Source organism: Solea senegalensis, linkage group LG7, assembly GCF_019176455.1.
Source record: "Solea senegalensis isolate Sse05_10M linkage group LG7, IFAPA_SoseM_1, whole genome shotgun sequence".
Taxonomy (NCBI): Eukaryota; Metazoa; Chordata; class Actinopteri; order Pleuronectiformes; family Soleidae; genus Solea; species Solea senegalensis.
Window position 1 is genome coordinate 27,839,960 of NC_058027.1, and position 22,108 is coordinate 27,862,067.

Sequence of the window (22,108 nt, forward strand, 5' to 3'; positions counted from 1 at the left end):
CCCTCCCTCCCTCCCTCCTTTCCTCCCTCCTTCTCTGCCTCTATGATTGTCATTTGTCTACTTGCTTGCTTTTCCATTCACTTCTACTTTCTCCTGCCCCGTGCTCATAATCTTTTTATTTTTTTATTTTTTTTACAATCTCATTCCCTTTCTGTCTTTGCCTATGATAGAATACTTAACCGTGTAACTCGCTCTCTCGCTCCCTCCCTTCATTCCTCTGCCGGCTCATTGTCGTCGGAGAGAAAAGCAGAGAGAGAGACGAAGGGCCAGAACGAATCACAGTGTCACTTAGCTGCCTGGGAAAGACTCACTCTGCACACAGCGACGCAGGAAGCGGCGGCGAGAGCGAGACTGACGGGAACAGAGCGCGCTGTCAGCGCCACATACGTGTAAAAAAAAAAGAAAAAAAGCTTCAGTCAGAGACTCGCGGGTCAGGGAGGAAGGTTTCATGACTGAGTCAGGACAGAATCTGCTTCTAATCTGGTGGATTAGAAGCAGTTTCCCAACAGTTTGTTACGTTTTCTATTTCTTACGTATTTATCGTTGCCGTGTCAAATCATTTATGGACATTTCCAAATATAGAATCAATATCAATATCTGGACTTTGATACAGATTCCTGGACAATACTTTAATTTCTTGGCTAGAGACAGAAATAGATGAAATTCTTTCCTCTTCATCATGTGCAGAAATTACATGTGGAGTCCCACAGGGCTCAATCATCGGTCCGCTTCACATTCAGTCTTTAAATTATCAAGACAGACAGACAGACAGACAAACGGTGTCACTTCAGATCTTTTCAACCTACTTTCATTCATTATCGGTCTGATACCGATTGATCAAAAACACTGGATCAGATATATCCACCTAGCTTTGTGTGCTAAAACCAGCTAGCCTTACGGGTTTGCTTAAACAGCTCAAAGCATCTAGCCTTACTGGCAAACTCAAACTTCTTCAAACCAACTAACCTAGCAGGTTAGCTTAAAGCGTCTCAAACCAACCAGCCTTATGTGTTACCTTAAACCTGCTCAAACCAACTAGCGTTACAGGTTAGCTCAAACCAACTAACCTTACTGGTTAGCTCAAACTTGCTTTAATCAACTAGCTTTACAGTTCAACTTAAACTTGCTCAAACCAACTAGCTTTAGGGGCTAACTCAAACTACTTGAAACCAACTAACCTTACTGATTAGCCCAAAATTGCCCAAACCAACTAGCCTTGGGGGCTAACTTAAACTACCATTAAACCAACTAATCTAGCAGGTTATTTTACACTCATTCAAATCAATCAACAAACCTAGCAAGCTAACTTAAACTCGCTGAAACCAACTAGCCTTATGGGTTAACTCAATCAACTTCAAACCAACTAGATTAGCATGTTAGCTAAAACGGCTTCAAATCAACAAACCTTGTGGGCTAGCTAAAACTAATTAGCCTTATGATATAGAAACTGTATATATATCGTGTATATATATATATATATATATATATATATATATATATATATATATATATATATATATATATATATATATACACATATATATATATATATCTGGATTTTTGTGAACAACATTATTTTCACTGAGGTCACCGCTTATGTTTAAAACAGCAACATCTGTATTTTTAGATTCTCTATTAAAAAAACACGCAGGGAATGTGTGTGTGTGTGTGTGTGTGTGTGTGTGTGTATTTAAATGGGCCACTGCATCTCGACTTAGATCCACCACGAGTGCAACGTTAACACACATCAAGCGTGATTAATCTCTCGCTCTCATCCACAATCAATCACACACTGATGTACACACACACACACACACACACACACACGCAGGGAGGCAGAGAAATCACAGAAATCAGCTGCTTTTCCTCGGCGGCTGCCATCTATCTCCTGTTGGACAGAACCAGATCTGTCTGGATGTTAATATTTACATAAATCATGCTTAGCCTCTTTGGACACGGCGCTGATGACGGCTGTTTGTGAGGAATCCTCGCTCTCTGCCACAGTGTCGCTGAGCAGCTAATAATGACCAGTGTCAACGTCATCAATCTGCGCTGAGCGCACGGCGGCACGCTCACACACACACACACACACACACACACACACACACACACACACACACACACACACGTCCTGTCACACAATATTTGCAATTCCAAATTTCTCTCTGTCTTTATTTGGTTCACAGACGTTTAGAAAATGACAAATATTCAGATTTTTCTGAATATTTTCAGAAAATTTCTTAAAGTTTACAGCTGCGACACATGAATTAATGTCAGTATACTGAGGAAATAAACTCACTAATGTTATAAGACGTCCATACACTGACCAAGACCAGTGTGTATAACCTCTGTATACAGCAAAAAAAACACTTTGATATAAATCTGAACGAGGTTTCGATCGTTATATGAAATAGTTTTCAAACAACTTCTTTAAAATGAGCTCACCTGCAAATTTACATGACGTCATTTAGTTACTTTGAGGCTTTTATTTTGTTAAAATAGACCTGTATTCTGACAAAGTAAAAGTATTACACAGTGAAGTTATAATACTATGATTGTAGTGTTAACCTCCATGCTAATTAATGTAGTCATCTTGTATTTTTATATATATACACACACACACACACATATGTATACACTGTATTTATATATATACTGTATATGAATATATATATATATATATGTACATACACGCTGAGTTTGACAGAGACACTTCAATTATTTATTCTATTCATTTAGTTACTGAATTAATTTGTGTGTTTCCAACCAGTAACTTCTACATTTCTCCGTCCAGTCACTGATTCATGTACATAAATGTATTATAAACTATAAATAAACTACACGTGCACAAAACAAAAGCGAGACAAAAATAATCAAAAATCAAGGACGATGCGACTTTTTTTAAACAAACTCCAAATATAAAGTTTTTAAAAAAACAAAAAAAAACAAATGAAGAGTGTCGTAAATAACAAGGTGAGCGAGTGAGACGTCATTTAAATATTAAAACCTGTGATTTATGTCAAATTAAAAAAAAACTAAATGAGAGGTGAGCGAGGAAAAAGAGGAGGAGGAGGATTGATTGACATTTACTGTATCAGCTGTTCAATACTGACACACACACACACACACACACACACACTGTAAATAACCCACTGAGCAGAGAAACAATAGCTGTGGTTGTTTCACAGTGTGTGGAATTAAGGAGTCTGCAGGTAAAACAACACACACATTTACAGTGTATGTGTGTATACAGTATATAGTGTATATATATATACATATAGATATATGTATATATATATCTATATGTACATATATATATATCTCAAACAATGACCTGTTTGCTTTCTCTGCAACTTTGAAGGCGACGAACAAAAAAGCCGCGGCTCGTCTGAACCTCGTCCTGTTCCTGAAATCACGAGAAAAGAAATACACAACTCTGTGTGTGTGTGTGTGTGTGTGTGTGTGTGCGTCACCACCTTACTAAACTCATTCCTGGCTAACTGGGTCCAGACTAGTGTTACGGTTGTGAAAGAAGTTAATATTGAGGAAGAGTGAAAGAGTTGTGGTTTCAGACGTTAGTTTAAATTAAATTCAATCAAATCAACAATGGGAATGTTTATTTTGTGTGTGCAGGTAAAAGACCACAAACACGACACTAAACAACAGAAATGACGAATAAAAAATCAACAAATTCAGTTCATTTCAACTAAGAATAACACGCGTGTCAGAGTTGTTGTTTCACAGTGAGGGAAACTGTTATTGGTGAATTTGTGTTAAACAAATAAAGTTATTTTTAGTTTTATTATAAATCTTGAGTCATAAAAAACGAGGTGGGATCTATACAAATAACAGTTGTCAGGTTCTATGATGAAAACTTTCTTATTAGAAGTGGAAATAACTTGAAAGTTAATTTAAAGTTTTTTAAGTTTGTTTTTATTCTTTTTGATTTGTCATAAAAAATAAATAAACAAATAATTAAGTTAATGCAAACGAAAGGTGGTGAGTTAGATGTAGACATTCAACTAGTTTACTTTAAGTTTAATTAATTACGTTCACTTCATAAAACCCAACAAATGAAGTTTGTTTAAACTAAAGTTAAAAACACACCGAACACGACTTAGTTAACTTAACAGGTTAAAGTTAGTCAAACCTGTCTAATTAAATCTATTCACGCTAACATTAGCAGGTTAAATGAAAACTGTGATCTAAAGTAAACAAAAAATTATTTATTTTATTTTTTAAAAGTTTTTTTAAACATTTTCTTGATCAAGTTCATGGCACAAACTAATTCCAGCTCATTCAAACTTAAGTCAGGTTTTACGACGACAACTTAACTCAATTTAAGTTGATTGGACTTTAGTTTGTCGGCCATGTTGTTGTTTCACTATCAACTGAAAAAACAACTTGAACTTCACACGTTCAGTTAATAAAGTTCATTCAAACTATTTTGGGGTAAAAACCGTGAAAGTGTGACGCTTAACTCACACTCGTGTCACCGCTGCACCACCGCGCTGTGTGTGTGTGTGGTGGTGGGGGTGATGATGGTGGTGTAAGACCAGGCTGATTACACGCCGTTACCGTGACATTGCGTGTGTGCGCGTGTGTGTGCGTGTGTGTGTGTGTGTGTGTGTGTGTGTAGCTTGTCATCTCCAATCATTAGCGTTGTCAGAAATCCATCAGACGCTCGGCTAATTAGCACGACGCTAATGAAGCTGGCAAAACAACTCCTCTTTCTAGACGGATGAGCGCGTCCACGGCGGCGTGCATGTGTGTGTGTGTGTGTGGGTGGGTGAGTGGGATCACGGCGAGGACACTGACGAGTGCAGGAAAATAAGAAAAAGGGTTTTTAGAGGCGTGTACATGACACGACTGCGACGTCACGTTCACGCAAAATCCTGACGTTCAAATTTCTTTGGAAATTTCAGAGGAATCAGATCATCTGATTATCAGCGCAGTCGTAAAATCAATTTCAACGGCAATTATTCATTATATTTACACTTTGGTGTTTGTCCAAACCTCAAAGTGACGAGGTTCTAAAACCCGGAGAATAATAACATTTAAGACGCTGAAATCAGTGAAACTTAACACAAAAATCCACGTTTAAACTGATGAATCCACGTTTAAACTGATGAATCCACAATCTTCAAAACATGTGGCGATTGATTTCATCGTAGATTATGGATCAAGTCATCCAGAAAATGTCTGAAAATGTTTCCCAAACCTCAAAACGAGAACCTACAAAAGCCTTTTCTATAAATATTCACGTTGTCACCCAGGAGCTAAAAAGACTAAAGAAATATGAACAGAAGCAAAGGGAAGTTTTCCATTCTCGCTCTGACCTTTGACCTCATTTCACCGCCATTCTAACGACGCGCTCTAACGTGTGATCCTCGTCTACGTGACGTCGAGAACGGGAGGAAAATGTGAAAGAGAGAAAGAACCACGCCTCCTCGTTTCTAATCAAGGCCCATCATTTACCGTCCTCACATAACTCCTGCCATCAGAGCCGCGCAATCAATTTGTCATCACTTTTCTGTGAGCCATGCACTTCTGCCTCAGCAGCTGTGAGAGGAGGAGGAGGGAGGAGAGAAGGAGAGGAGGAGGGACGAGAGGAGGGATAAAGTGTAAAATAAAACTCCTTTTCCTTTCACGTTAAATCCCGTCTGCATTTACTTTCCTACATTTCTGATTTCTACCTCCTGTTATTACATTGTTTCCCGTTTCCTGCCCTTTGTACCTGCAGGGCTTCCGTAGCTCCGCCCCCCCGGCCCTCACACCACCACAGTTCCATCGCTGCAGATTTCTGTGTGAGAGTTTGTGTCTGAGGTTCAAACGTTTCTTCTTCCTGTTTGGACTGAAGCAGCTTGTGTTTAATACGCCGTGAACACGTCAGTTTACTAAAGTGAAGCTGCGTGAATTTGCTGAGGAGGCAAAAATAACCTGTTTGTGTTTAATATTTAATCATTTCTCGCAGAAACGTTCACGAACTTTGTTTTTGTTGTTCGCGGTTCATTTTAATAAACATTTCTGACTGTAGACGCTGATATTTTTGCACGTTTGGACTCAGAAGAGCAAAGAGAAAGAGTTCTAGCTCGTGTTTAATGTTGTGAATGTTGCAGAGGAGCAAAAATAACCACATCAATGATAAGTTTCTGTGTTTCCCACAGTAAATCCTGATATTTTTCACATTTACAAGCACGAGGGGAGAGAAACCTGGTGAAATAATCAAATACAGGTGTGTGTTTCTCTCCCTTTAAAGTTCAAATCCATGTCCACGTTGTTTATACGTCTGGTTTTTTATATTCCGTGTGTTTAATATTGTGCAGTTTGTATGAATTTACTGAGAATAATGTGTTACATTTGATTTACAACTGTTTTCTCGTAGCAAAGTTCACTGTTCACGTTTCATGATGAAAAACATCAAAAATCCACTTCTGTTGTTTTAAATGTGGCGCTGTGTGTTTCCACAGTAAACGCTGATATTTTTCACGTTCAGGAGAAAAAAGGTTCAATAATCAAATACAGGTGTGTGTGTGTGTGTGTTCTTGTATTTGCTGAGGAAGCAAAAGTGCAGGAAATAAAGCGTTACATTGTTTTCTCTTTACGTCGCAGTGGAAAAGAAATAATAATAATAATAATAATAACAATAATAGTAACGCGTGTGTGTGCGTGAGCTTTGTCACTCGCTCTGCGTTCACGTCCATTTGACCAGTGACGTAACGGCTTTTCATCCATTACACGACGTCCATCAATCCACCGATCCACGCTTCTGCCGCCGCCGCCGCCACTGCGGCGTCCATTAGCTAAAAACAGTTCTATCACGTCAGGTTGAGAATAAGAGTCTCTCTCTCTCTCTCTCTCTCTCTCTCTGCCTCTGATTGACCATTAAAGTCCTTTGATGAATGTTCTGTGTGACAATTCCATCAAACATGAAACAAAGGAAACAAACGTTCTTCAGCAGTGACCCTGTGTGTGTGCGTGTGTGTGTGCGCGTGTGCGTCTGTGTGTGTGTGTGTGCGTACACTTTTGACCCAAAACGTGGACTCAAAAATACAACTTCCACTTTTTTAAAGTGACTCCAAAAGTCACATTCTGTCAAAAATGAGCTGACGAGAGGTCAAAAAAAGTGCAAAATTCAAGTTAAACGAGTCAAAAGAGAGAAAATGAAAAGATGCAAGGCCTCACTTTGCTTCCACAGTGAATAAGGGAGGGAGGGAGGGAGGGAGGGGGGAGTACGAGAGGGAGGGAGGAGAGGTTGATTTATTGACACTTATCGGGAATGAACAGATCAAAGGCTCGGCCGGATGACGGGTGATCAATCAGGCGTCAAATCAAAGATGGCAATTGTCCATTAAAGCTCTCGTCCATGTTTGCACCGTCTGCCCGACCGACTGACGGACGGACGGACGGACGGACAGACGGACGGACGAGGGACAGAATCTTTTTAAGACTAAAGAAGAAGAAACAAAGTCCCTGTAATCCAGTCTGAGAGGAAACAGGAACCCAGAGAGAGAACGACAACGCTTTCAACGTCAATAAGTTTCACCAAAAACTCCAGAGTCGCTGTCGAGGAGCGGCACCGAGGGGTAATCGCATCAACACAGACGCTTAGAGGAGGAGGAGAAGGAGAAGGACAAGAAGAAGGAGAAGAACAAGAAGGAGAAGGAGAAGGAGGAGAAAGGCAACAGTTGACTTTCCCCAAAAAAACTAAAAAGTTTCAGGCCTCAAACAGAGCAAAAGACTTTTCCATTCACTGCACGACCACAGAGAGAAGAAGACGAAAGAGAAGGAGGAAGAGAAGGAGAAGGAGAAGAAAAAGAAGAAGGAGAGAAAAGTCGAGCAGTAAACAACAGCACACGACAACGAAAACTGGATTTTCTGCAGTGAAAAACACTCAAACGCTGTTGTTGTCCTGCACCAGTGTGTGTGTGTGTGTGTGTGTTTGACCTGTGACCTTTGTGAGAAGCAGCACCACACACACACACACACACACACACACACACACACACACACACACACACACACACACACACACACGTTAGGTCACTTTTTCACCTCGAAATTCTATTTTTTTCCCTGATTATTTTTGTAGCTAAAAACACAAACACACAAATGTTTTCATCCAAAAAGAAACTAAATCTTCTTCATAAACACAAATACTGTAAATACTGATACATATATGTATGTATGTGTATATATATATATATATACACACACATATATATAAAAAGTGACTGTATTTTTTATTTTATTTTACAACAACCTGAAGTCAAAAATGAGTCAAAGGAAGAAAAACACCTTTGACCTTTGACATTCATGAACAAATCAACTTTTAACTTTTTTTTATTTTTCTTTTAAATTAAAGAACTTTTGTGGGAAATAAATATATACACGTGCAGAATTGGTGATATTTTGAATTCTAAAATTAAAATAAAATACACACATCAGGGATTTCACTCCATGTGATCATAACAACAACAACAAATATAATAATAATAATAATAACAATAATGCAGATATTGGAGTGTGTGTGTGTGTGTGTGTGTGCAGAAAAAGTTGCGTTCAGTCGTTTTGTTCACGCTTCAATACAAGAAGAAAAAAAGGATGTTTCACAAAATGTTACTACGTGGGTGAGTCAATGAAAAGTGAGTGAATGGGGGAGGCGGGGAGGAAGAGGGGGGAGGAGGAAGAGGAGGAGGGGGGGCACAAACAGAGCGAAGGAGGAAGAAGAGAGAGAGAGAGAAAAAATGGAAAGAAAGTGTGAAAAGAGGTGAAAAATCAAAGCCAGTGTTGCGTTCAGGTACCTGAGGCGCGCCGCGGCGCTTGCTGCTTCCTCCGCGGCATCGTGGGCTGCTGTCGCCGGCGCCGCTGATCCGGCGGGTCCGGGGGAATCCGCGGAGCTTTGATGCACAGTTTTGCCCCCCAGTGGGTGCGCGCTCACGGCTCCCACATAGAGAGGTGAGGGTGGAGAGAGGCGGAGGAGGAGGAGGCGGAGGAGGCGGCGGCAGCTTTGGAGAAGAAATCAAACGCGAGGAAGAGCCAGAGAGTGGATGAATAAAAGAGGAGAAGATGGAAGGAAGCGCGGCAGTCACTGCCTCTCTCTCTCTCTCTCTCTCCCTCTCCCGGTGCTGGCTGCTGTCTCTGTCGGTGTCTCTCTCCCGGACAGACGCGGCAGCGGTGGCGGTAGTGAGCGGCAGAAGCTCCGCGTATGCGAAAGAAAAAAAAAAACCCCGACACGGTTGATTTTCAGAGGAAGAAAAAAAAAATCAGAATCAAAGCCTCGTCTTCTTGTTCCACAGCTTTTGCCTCCGCGTGACCACAGTAATGATGAGGATGAGGAGGATGAGGAGGATCCTGTAAATCTGTGGCTGCAACAGGAGAGAAAAAAATAAGAAAAAATAAGAAGAAAGCAACAAAAAAAACGGGATCGCGTCAGTCAAAAAGTCCGCAAACAAGGGCGACAACAACACATCACGCGCTGACACAACTGAGGCGCTGCGCCTCCGCGACGCTCCAAGCTCTCCGCCGCCAAAGCTGATAGGCGGCACGTAGCTCTCTCTCGCTCTCTCTCTCTCCCTCCCTCCCTCTCTCTCTCTCTCTCCACCCTTTTTACCCCACTCACTCTCTCACTCTTCCTGTCATTCACCACCTCAGTCTAAACCCTGTGTTTTCCACGCGCACAATCACTGTTTCTCTCTCTCTTTTTTTCACTCCGGTGCGTAAAATCAGTCACACTGCAGATGTCACACACACACACACACACACACAGATACTAACACACACGTGCACATGGCGCGAGCGCGCACTTACTTCACCTTTTCTTTTTCTTCTTTTCCTCCAAAAAAAAGCAACAAAAATTCAGAAGCTGAAAAAAAATCTGCGAGTAAAAAATAATAAAAAAAAATCCTCAGGGAAGATCCTGACTTCACACACACACACACACACACACACAGTCACATGAGGCGCGCGCGCGCGCGTCTGTGTTTATTTAATTCTCATGAGGAGAAAAAAGAGGAGCTGCTGCTGTTTCTTTTTTCTCCGACACTTTTATTTTCGTCCGCTTTGAAAGAGCCGCTCACTCACGTGCGTGCGCGTGCATGTGCGCATACACGTGCGTTAGTGTGTGTGTGAATCGATGAGATACGCGCTTGATTGGGTCTCCCTTGTTGTAATAATGTACATGAGGAGGAGGAGGAGGAGGAGGCACGGCGCGGCTCTGCTGGAGGAGCCGAGCTCCAAACTCTTTCTCGGCCACTTTTCGTCCTCCTCTTTCTTTGCTTCTTTCCTTCTTTCTTTCTTTCTTTCTTTCCTCGCGAGGACTGATAGCAGACGCGTCTCCGCACGCGCTTTTTTATTCTTCCTGCGCGCAGAAGCGCAACAATCAAGATGACTCTCGCGCTGCTGCTGCTGCTGCTGGAATAAAATCAAAGTTCTCGTGGTTTGTCCTCCTCAGAAGGTAAGAGTTTCAAACCTCTCACGCGACACTTTGAAGGTTCAGTTTCTCCACAGTGAAAGTTTTCAGCCGCGACTTCAGGAGCGAGTTTCTCACGCGGATTCAAAAATAATAATAACGTTCTTTCTGTTTTTTCCTCCACGCAGAGTTGAACAGATCCTCAGAGAGGAGGAGGAGAAGAAGACATGGAGGCTGAGGTGAGTGTCTGCCCCAGATGTTCTCGCGCTCCTGATGTTGTTGTCGCTCACGCTCGTCAAACAGCGGCAGAAACGGGAGTTTTAGCGCGGAATCCTCGTGTCTCCTCCGTCAGAAGCAGCGCAGTGAATCCCCCACGCGCGCACTTCCTCCTCGGTCCCGCGGGCTCTCGCTGTGGAAGGAGCCGTGATCGGTGTTTCTCCCTCCGCCGGTGTCAAAGAGGAGGAACGTGTGTGTGTGTGTGTCGCTCCGCCGCTGCGCGTCGTTAGATCCGCCCAAGCATCTGTCCGTCTTTCCATTGGCGCATCCATCAGTGTCACACACACACACACACACACCCTCCCTCTCAGTGTACAGTCAAACATCACATTCGCGCGCGCGCACGTACACGCGCGCGCACCTCACCGTTTGAGTGACAAAGTCCACTTACTCTGTGAAGCTCGTCAGCGAGCGAGCGCGCGCGCGCTGCGATGAAGTGAATTTCTTTTTTCTTCTTCTCTTTTTTCGTCACCAATTTCCTCTCATTGATTTTTAATGTTTTTATTTGTTCATTTGCTGACAAAAACGAGCACATTTGTTTTTATTATTTTCACTTTTTCTTCATCTAAAAACTCTTATTTCATTTCTTTTGATCTTTAAAGAAGAAAAACGTCAACGAATGATCGCGGTTGTGAAGGAGTGAAATAAAAACACCAAATTAAATTAAAAACACTAAACTTTACGAGTAAAAAACAAGTTTTTATTTTCTGTAGAAGTTATTTAATCCGTCAGATTATGTTCTTTAATCTCTGTTTTTACTGCAATATTTGCTTTTATAGCATTTATTGTATTGATTAATCCAGACAGGACAGTGTGTGTGTGTGTGTGTGTCCTTGTATTTCTTGCCTCTTTAGGACCTTTTTTTTCGTCATAAACACTGACCTCGTCACCTCGACCAGGTTTTGTCTCTCCATGAGGACTCCTGGTTCCTCATGGCGAGACAAAACCTGGTCCTAATGAGGCAGAACCTCATTTCTGAGAATTGTGGTTAAGGTTAATCAGGCTTTGTTCAGTCAGTGCAGAGTGCTGAGGAGACTCGCTGCACAAACCTGTGTGTGTAACTAAGTTGACACAGTTTCCTGTTGTTGTTTTTATTTGATTATGAAGCTCAGATGTTTCCACATATAAATCTGCCTATTTAAAGTCTTTAAAACGTTTTTTCTTTCACTCTCACAACTGTGTGTGTGTGTGTGTGTGTGTGTGTGTGTGTGTGTGTGTTTAATAATAAAACACAATTCATCAAACATCAGATGATTAAAAATCAGCTGAGACTCAGTGAGAAAACGAACCTTTAACATGTTTAGTCTGTCCTTTTCACTGTGTGTGTGTGCGCGCGCGCGCGTGCATGTGTGAGATGTTCAAGCATCCGTTAAACAAACGTGAAAATCATCGTGATGTCGGGGCGTTAACTTTTCCCCTAACTCTATGTATTTATGTGACAATGGAGCCGGTGCGCGTGCGTGTGACTCCGTGCGTCCTCGAGGACCATGATGTTGCATTTGCTTTCAAGTTTAGAAAAGATTGAAATGACGTCATGGGGAATATGTAAGAAATTAAAATGTTACTTTTTTCCCCCCTAAAACTTTTCTGTTTCAAAATGTTTGTGATGAATTAAGTTTTTTTATGCAAAGACTAATTATTATTATTTTCATATTTTTGTTTCATTGTTTCCTCTGCATAAAAAAACATTTAACTTAAAGAAAATGTCTTCTTTTTAGTGCCACAAAAGTTTTATTTTTTTAATCACGCACACAAATCAAATCACAATTTCATTATTGTGCTGCACGTGCACATGGAAAAAAAAAACACGCATCATGTCATTAAAAACAAATAACACATATGAAAATCCTCACGTTGTTAATTATTGCCCGCGGCCTGTGGAGGATGAACGTGACCGCGTGTCTCTCTAGAGATAATAAATGACACTCAGTGGATCAGTGGATTTTTTTTTTTTTTACCTCTTTCCTCTTCAAACATCGTGCGTCAAAAATCCGCGGTGACACGTGACGCGCAATGTGGATGTGACTCCGTGACGGCAGAGTCACAGTGATGTGGTGACAGCCGCGTGGGTGACTCATGTTGGAGTGGTTTTTAGCCGTGCACGTGGGAGTGAGGAGGCGGGTGTTCGAGTGATGAGGGGACGGTTTTAATGTTGATCCCAGCAGCAATTAAATAAGTGTGTGTGTGAGAGTGAGTTACTGACCCATATATCATTTTTACGCATATGCGTAAAACCTTATTTTTACGCACAGTCATCCTCCCTCCGTGTTCCGGCTCGGTGTGTGCGTGTGTGCGTTACTGTGGGTTAATCAGGACCGCGCGTCTGCCTCCAGTCCGTCTTTACGCACAGGTCGGCTCGCTGGCTCGCTCGCTCGTGGGCGCACGGCATGGCTCGGTTTCCTGCTCTCCTTCTGCTGAACAGACGTGAGACCAAAAATTCAGTCCAGTCCTTTTCCATTAGTTAACATTTGTCATAAGTTTGAAACAGGAAGGAAAACATGAGCGTGACTGAAAGTTTTCACGCAAAAATCTTGTCTGGGAACACGCGCGTAAAGACGTCTTTTACGCACAACATTTATCCATTTATTTACGATAGAAACATCTACTTTAACAGGACTTTAAATTTCGAACAAACACTTTGTTTCCTTTTCAAAAAAGTACAAACACAAAATGTATGTGTTAAAGTTCCAGTGCCACATTTTTATGGATGAGGCTCCGTCCCCCTTCCTTTCAAATGGATGCGTTTAAAGAACAACTCCTGTGATTAATGTCTCTGAGCTCCAACTGTGATGTACCCCCTTTTCCCACCTCCTCTCCCTCTATTTCCCCTTCTTCCTCTTCCTCTGTGATGATCACTTTGGCGGAGAGGGAAGGAAACGAGGAAAGGAGAGGAGAGGAGAGGAGAGGAGGAGTGCGTGGCGCACCGGCTTCTTCACGGCACACTGGTTTCTAGTAGAGTGGATAAAGAGCCAGAGGGAGGAACAGTTGGCAGAGCAGCTTGGAAAACAAGAGAAAAAAGAGAAAAGAAAATAGTATGATATTGTATTTGTCCCCTAAACCCAAAAAAAACTACAGAGACGCAGACCCGAGTCCTCAGATCTGTCCTCCTGTGTGGATTCCAGGGCAGAAAAAGTGGGACATCATGAAACAGTGTGTAGGTTTTAGTTTTGAAATAGTCTTATTATATTCTTCTTGAAGTGAAAAATATTTCCCCCAAAACGTGAGTTCAGAATTCAAAAAGGCTTTTATTTAAAAATTGGAACAAGAGTAAAACTTTAAAGTTCTGTATTTTTAAAATACAGGACTAAACACTTTATTTTATTTTCATACAAAACTAAAACCAGAATATTAAGAAAAAACATTATAATAATAAAAGTTCAAGTGATAAAACATCACATAATTAAAGGTCCAGTTTTCCTCAGAAGTGAAAGTTAATTGTGGTTTTAAACGTTTTTAAAAAGGAACACAACAAACACCTCACACATTCATATCCGCGTCGTGTGTTTGAACGCTGTATAAACACTGAACATTTCTTTTATTTATATTGAAGAAAATTCTATTACAACACGAGTTTACGTGCAGTTTCTTTCCTTCTGCTTCTTCTTCTTCTCTGCCTCTAATTTGACGTTTTTCTGATTCTGTTTTTGTGATTTTCTTCATCTGAGCCTGAGGCCGCGCCCCCGGCTGTTCACCGCGGCACCTCACTGTCTCACACACACACACACACAGTTATTATGTCCATGTTCAGGTTTCATCGATATTTGAAAAACCTCAGGAGTGTTTATGTATTTGACTAAACTTAGATAGATAGATAGATAGATAGAGAGAGAGAGAGACAGACAGACAGACAGTCAGAAACTAAAATGGAGGACAGAGTGAGAGTCTCCTCAAATAACCTCAAAAGTTACAAACTCTCAGTAAAAGAAAACAAGACGAGCATTGACATAAGAGACGCTGAAGAGATAGAGTGGATGCTCTCTCTCTCTCTCTCCCTCCCTCCCTCTCTCTCCCCAGTGTCCTCCCTCCCTCCTGCCTCGTTGGGTGTGTTGCGGAGCTAGCAGGGTTGAGAGGGCAAGTGCTGACCAGCCCTCTTTCTTTCTCTGTCTGATGTTAGTAGGTCACCACACACACACACACACACACACACACACTCTCTCTCCCTCGCAGTGCCACCAGGGACTCGGGTAATTTAAGCCCTCCGATGCAGCCTATTCATCACTGTCCTGTGGAGCGCGCTTCAAAATTAAAGTCTGATCTACAAAGTTAGAGTGAAATGAGATAAAAATTGGCAGAGGTCACCGAGGGTCAGGCCACTCAAAAAAAAAACACACCCTGGAACCACAGCAGCGACTGCAGCTGCTTTTATTACGTCTCTTTGTGTTTGTGGGTCGGTTTGTTTGGGTTTTTGGAGGAGGAAACCTGAAGTCGTATTAAGATTAAAATCTCTTTTTGGAATCAGAATCAGAATCAGAAATACTTTATTCATCTCCGGGGGGAGGAAATTGAGTTGTAAGGTTGTCACTTTTTTCCCGGCAGTGAAGCGCTCCTCTAATACATCCCAGCTTTCATGACTTTATGAACAACGTTAATGATTACAGTGCTGATGGTGCAACATGCAGTAGAGCAGGACTGACAAGTACGTGTGGTCATTCTACTAATCATCGATACTCCGCGGCAAATACCGAGATTGTTATTCATCAATTAGGTTTCACACGCCAGGCGTCACTACTTCAGGTCTCCACACGGTGGAGCTGCTCAAATGAACGAGTGAAAATTGGGGGTGGAAGTGACCTGGACGAAGAAGAAGAGTGAGGTTACAGCGGGATGAAGGTTAAGAGAAAGCTACGCTAAACGATTCCCCATCCACGTTCTATACAGAGACTTCATGACCTTTGACCTCTGTTCTCTATGTTGTGAATAAATACATTTTTGTTTTCTTCAGTTCGATTTCTCTGGATTATCGCAGAGATATTAATCTCGCTCATGTTCTGCAGGCTGCATCTCCAAGATGCTGTCGCTGCTGCGGCTGACACTGTCATCGGAAACCTAACGTGCGCCCTCTGCTGGATTCTCAGGGGTACGACTGAGTTGGCAGCCGCCTGCACGTATTTACAGATCAAATGTGAACAAAGTAATAAGAGGATTATTAATATTTATTTTTAAGAGAACGCACAAGTTCAGATATGAACTTACTTCAAATTACAAAAGAATAACTAACGACTACTGACATCAGGAAACTAGAGATTCAATACACAAAGTGAACAACTGATAAATAATGATTGAAGAAATGTACAGAAACATTATTAACATACTTAATGGCTGCTGAAGTCAGAGAGCAAAAAAACTCCAATAATCTCAACATTTCTTCTTTAGTTCGTAACTTAACTTCTTAACTTTTTAAGTTACGTCACTCAAAATCAGACAAAAGTGATTCAAACTGCTTTCATCAGATTTTCTACAGATTATCTGTCTCAATCCCAAAACTGTGTCAGTGAAATTCAGATTTCAAATAGTATTTTACAAACTGAATCACATTAATAATGAATAGTTTATGTTAGGAATCATTCTAGACACTAAAGTTATTAAAGTTATTGAAGTTATTGTCAAACTCTTGATTTCTCAGCTATTTTCCTGCTTTCTTTGCTCCATAGAACAAAGAAAGAACATTATCCAGTTAGAGTGGCAAATGTCTAACCTTTTACTGGCAACGTGTAACATTTGTGTGCGTATTTTTTGAATATCATGCTTTAAATGAAGTTTTAATCGATTCACCAAACAAATGTTTTATTTACCAAGTGAAAATAAACAGAAGTGGCTGAACGTGAAGCACAAATTTGCTTTCGTCATGATTTTTATCCTCATAGTTGCCATGTTTAAAAAGTGGGTCCATGTTCAAGGATTCAAGGGTTTTAAGTTTGATCAACACTGTGTGGACCAAACGAGACCGACAGAAAATAATCGCCCGACACTCGATGTCGCGTTTAACGCCACGCACAAAAATGACGTTTTCCTGCACCGCGACGTGACGCAGCAAGACGACGTAGTTGTTTTAAAGTTGGATTTTATAGATTCTTTGGTTCTGTCTGTAAGAAAAACAAACTATTCCATCAAAGTTAAACCTGCAACTTTGGTTAAAATCGACTGAAAGTTAAGTTTAATGAACTGTTACTGTGTGAAATTCAGGAGTTTTTGGAACAAAGACGTGAATGAAAGCTGTGAGCTCACGGAGCTGCAGTTACTTTAAATAAAACACGTGTTTCTACGTTTGTGCCTCTGATGATGGAATCAGTTTAAAAATCATTGTTTCATAAATAAATAAAAGATGGAGCTGATAAAACAATGTTTATTGTTTCAGTTGACGTGGTTCCACAGACCTCAAACTAACCCATTATTGCTCAACAACATCATTATCATTATTATTATTGGATTCAGAGGATAAACTTACATTTATTATTTTTTAAATACAGACATATAATTTATGGTAACGTTAGTTTGTTTACGTCTCGTTGTGATTAAATACAGTTCATACATGTTTTTTTTCGAGGAATCCGTGTCGTATTTTGTCAGATCTGTAAACGAGGAGCACCACATTTATTTATTTTTTTTTATTTCTCCAAAAAGCCGTAAAGTAAATGCAGAGATATTTTTAGACGGCGCAGGATTTTCAGAGGAAATGTTTGTGCCTAATGTCTGATGAGTTGCTCTGTTTATCAGCGGTACAGTGTGACGGCGCGCTGCTGAGTGACTCACTGCTTCCTCCTCACTCTGTGTGTGTGTGTGTGCGTGTGTGTGTGTGTGCGCGCGCGTGTGTGTGTGTGTGTGTGTGCGGAAACCACGCTGACAGCTGCAGCTCATTACAGGCACTATTACTGATGGGGACTGCTGGGGAAATTCTTCTTCTGGAGAGCAAACCACCCTGTTTACCACACACACACACACACACACACACACACACATACGTACATAACACACACACACACACTTGCTTATGCATAAAGCAGAGCCGCAACAACATCTGTAACTGAAACAAGAAAAGGAAAATAGAAACATTTACTCTTAAGTGAGGAATGACGAGAAAAAAGGAAACGGCGTCATAACGAAGAGAATTAAGGACACACACTCTTCTACGTGTGTGTGTCTGTGTGTGTGTGTGTGTGTGTGTGTACGCACATAAACACAAACAGCGACGCGTACACTCAGTTACAGCCTGAGAAAACTTGAGATGAGATCACTAAAGCTGAGTCTGGACATAGTGGTACGCACACGCACACACACACACACACACACACACACACACACACACACGCGTGGGGTTGGGGGGGGAGAGTATACAGTGTCCAGTGACGTTAATGAGAGGGCTGAACGCCAGACACACATGTGCTAGAGTCATTAGAGAAGATTTCATAGCTCCACTTCAGGGCCGGACTACACTCCATTACTGTACTTCATTGGTTCTGCTGCTTGAAAACAGCGGTTTCTTAAAAAGTCAAGTTGAAGGACCACCTGGTCGAAGCCTCACGGCCCCGGGGACTTCCTCTTAAAACACACACACACACACACACACACAAACCCCCCCCATTAAAAACACACATTACCTGCTTTTTCTTGTGAAAGTGCAGAGAAAGAGAGAAACGCTCGTGTTTACTGCTGCCGTCATCGGGTTTTAGTGGTTTGGCTCTCAGAGATTATTAAAGGTGCGTGTGTGTGTGTGTGTGTGTGCTGTCACTTGTTCTGAAAATCTAGTTTGAATTAATTTTGTGTGACACAATATTCCTGCAGAGATGTTCTCGTATCACACACAGAAAATAATACAAATACAAATAAACCTGGCATTTTTCTGTATATCGAACATCAAATTAAAATGGTTGACAAAGCTGGAATTATCAGATTAAAGTCTTTTGTTGTTACTTTTGAGATTGAAGTCAGAATTCCAACTTTAATTTCATGATTCCGATGATTCTCAGAATATTCTGGCTTTTTTCTTCTTTGTCGTTTGTTTTCCAAATATAATTTCACATCTAATTTCTTTTTGTTTTCCTCCGTCTGATAAAACTCATTAATGACAACAATTATTAATTAATACAGAAAAAGAAAACATCTTAACTTCAGTAACCAGTTCAACACTAATGTTCCACCGTTCCAACTACATCTTAAAACCTGAAAACAGTATTTTTCAACTTAAATGATGTATAAAATAAATATTAAATACATGAAACAGGTCATTGAAAAACTAGAAAATAAAACTTTTGTATGAGAAGAAAACGCGTGATTTGTGTTCTTTAGCCGAGTAATAAAGAAAGAAATGGGAAATATAAACGTTTAATCAGATTACTTCTATAATCAAGTTAAATTAGCAAACTATGTGAAATTGTGTTCAAATTACTTGAACCAGAATAATTTGAACAATTTCTTTTGTGTGTGGTCATGAAAATGCATAAATTTACTATATTAACAACAGAATTATATCAAATTATTGTCATTAACACAATAGTATTTGTCACAGACATACACTGCTGTAAACAAAAGATTATTGTGTTTGTTTGGTTCAGAAAACAATAACAATTTTACAATAAGTACATGTTTTAATTGATTTAAATTTGAGATTAGTTTGATTTTTCATGGCTTTTACGTGATTTACAGCACGACAGTAAACGAGCTCATCATCAGCATAACGACCAACACTGAACCAGTGTCATTGTTTGCAGTTTAAATTTATAATCAATGAATGAAGTAAATACATGAATGGGAATTTGGAGAGGTTTGAGAAGTCCTTTCTTCCATAACCTAATAATGCCAGACTGTGTCTGTCCTTCCATGAACAGAGAGAGAGACACATACAGAGAGAGGAGAGTGATGGTCCACTCCATGCTGTGATGTATCTGTTGCATTAATCAGCCTCTTAAATTGGAACGGGCTGCTTTTATTAATTATGTTCAGCGTGAGGATGATGGGGCCTCTCTCAGCCGTCCCTCCCGCCTCTTTAAGACTCACAAATCACTTTCACAGAGACAGAAGGACGACAGAGAGACAGAGAGAGAGAGAGAGAGGGAACGAGAGCATCATTACAAGCAAACGACAAGAGACAGCGGAGGAATGAAGATGTGTTTTTAACATTTAAAAAAGAAACAATGAGAAGTGGCACAAGAGGACGATGGGAAGGATGTTTGAGTCTTAACGGGCATTAAGTGATTTCACCTACGGCAAAATCAGCGGGAGAAGAACGTCCGAGTATTTCAGTGCGTCTGCAGTTGAAAGACTTTGACGCACGGTGATGAACTTTAAATTGAGGATTAAGAAGAAGAAGAGAGTGAAGGACAACGTCCATCGGTGTTGGAGAGCTTCGAGCTGTGATTACGGACTTTGGGATGCCATTGGGAACTTGGAGCGTTACACATGGTACACTACGGTATGGTCTGGAACGGTAAAGCCCTCGGTCAGGCTCGTTCGTTTCGACTGAAAACGACTGCCGCGTCAAAATACGTGGCGCGAACAACAACGCAGCTCGTTTATTTCTGCTCAGTTTGTCTCAAGAAGACGTCAAACTTTGTACGAGAACAGACGCCGCTGCAGAAACACCGGTCGCAAGAAAGGGACGTTTGTTCCGTCGCCCGATCAGCTGACTGACGTGGGTCTAGCTCCACCTATACCTGTACCGTGCCATTACTCTGGTACCTCGAGGGAAGATTATCGGTTAGGGCCGGTTATTTTGGTATTATTCCTCATGGAAACGCAAAAAGGATTAAGGACGCAGGAAAGAATGAAGATATGTGTCAAAGATCTGTGGAGGCAGTATTAGACGAGTCGAAATGATAACTTCAAAGACAAAAGGACAAAACAATTGTTACGGCGTGTTACGGCGTGTTACTGTGGCTGCAGGATCATTTGTGTTACTGAGCATAAACACTGGGGCTGATGCTAAAGCTAATTTGGTTGTTGGTTTTTTTAATCATTAAAACGTTTTTTTTTCTATGAGAATATTTTCTGGTTTCTTTGCTACAAATAAATCATAAAAACTGATGAATTTTGTTTTGTGGACAAAATTGGCGAGGTTTTAACTTTAGAAATAAAGTAGTTTGTCGGTGCAAAATAGTTTGTGTTTACTTGCATTAACTCACGGGTAACGCATGTAACGATTGGTTACTTATTTTCTGAGGTTTATACGTCTAATCTTAGTGTGTGTCCTAAAGTTCTCATGTTCATTCGGGGGAAAATTCAAGTCCAACATTGTCTCACATTACTCAGGTCCACATCTCTAAATCTCTAAAGACTTACAGCTTTTATGGGGTTTTGGTGTACTGGGTCACTTGTTCACCTTTTAGGCCACAACCAGCAGGAAGTGGGTCAAAGTTTAACTGTTAGGGCTCTTAGCCGCGGTGGTTGTTTACTGCTGGCAGTTGGGGTTACAACCATTTGCCTTTGTTTTTCCTCCTGAACCAATAAAAATCCACCTGGGTCGTTGTCAGACTTTATTTTAGTCGCTGTTCATACCAGTGTGTCAATTAGAGTCAATTTTCTTTCCTGTAGTTTGAGAACTTAATGAGGTGTTATTATAACCGTCATAACTAATGTTTTTAGTGGTTATAGTAAAATATAACTTGCTATAACAGCAATATTTTCCTAAATCCAGAATCATATTGACAAACATGACATGATTTATAACATAAAATATTATGTATATATATATATAATATATAATATATAATATAATACTATTTTGCCAGAATAAAGTTATGAAGTCGCTTCATTTATAGTCACTGATGACAGCTCCTTGTTTCCATGGGATGGAAAATTTGGCAAGCAACGGTCTTCAAGGTGTTAAATATAGTAGGTAGAGGGGTGGGTGGGTAGGTAGGGAGGTAGTTAGGTAGGTAAGTGGGAAGGTAGAGGGGCGGGTTGGTTAGGTACATATGTATGGATGTATGTATGTAGGTAGGTAGACAGGTGGATAGGTAGGTAGGTAAGTAAGTGGAAAGGTAGAGGGTCGGTTTAGTTGGTTGGTTGGGTAGGTAGGTAATTGGGAAGGTACAGGGATGGATGGGTAAGTAGTGGGGTATGTAGGTAGGTAGGTAGGTAGGTAGGTAGGTAATTGGGAAGGTACAGGGAAGTATGTAGGTAGGTAGATATTATTATTATTATTATAATTATTATTGTTATTATAAGTATTTTACTAATCCCTTTGAGAAGTTCCCAGTCAGAGTGGTGCAGCAGTGTAAACACATACATCACACATTATGATTATGAATTGGGATATTGCACTCCCCATTTTAAATGCTAAAAAAAATAGCTGTTGTACATATTTTACACAGAGTAAATATACTCTTAAGTTATTAGATTACGTTTTATAATATGTGCAACTTTTGATTGAGACAGATCAGGGGAAACATCGACAATCTCTCGTTGACGCCGCACTAACAGCTTCAG

At 40.7% G+C, this 22,108-nt stretch overlaps 1 protein-coding gene across 1 annotated transcript in view; it reads right to left on the minus strand.

Moving 5' to 3' along the window:
- Window positions 1-9,553, minus strand: part of tshz3b (teashirt zinc finger homeobox 3b) — a 43,351-nt gene extending 33,798 nt beyond the window's left edge. The window contains exon 1 of the mRNA XM_044030860.1: window positions 8,805-9,553. Within this exon, the coding sequence (XP_043886795.1) occupies window positions 8,805-8,844 (40 nt within the window). The 5' untranslated portion in view covers window positions 8,845-9,553. The remainder of the gene's footprint in view (window positions 1-8,804) is intronic.
- Between the last annotated feature and the right edge of the window lie 12,555 nt (window positions 9,554-22,108).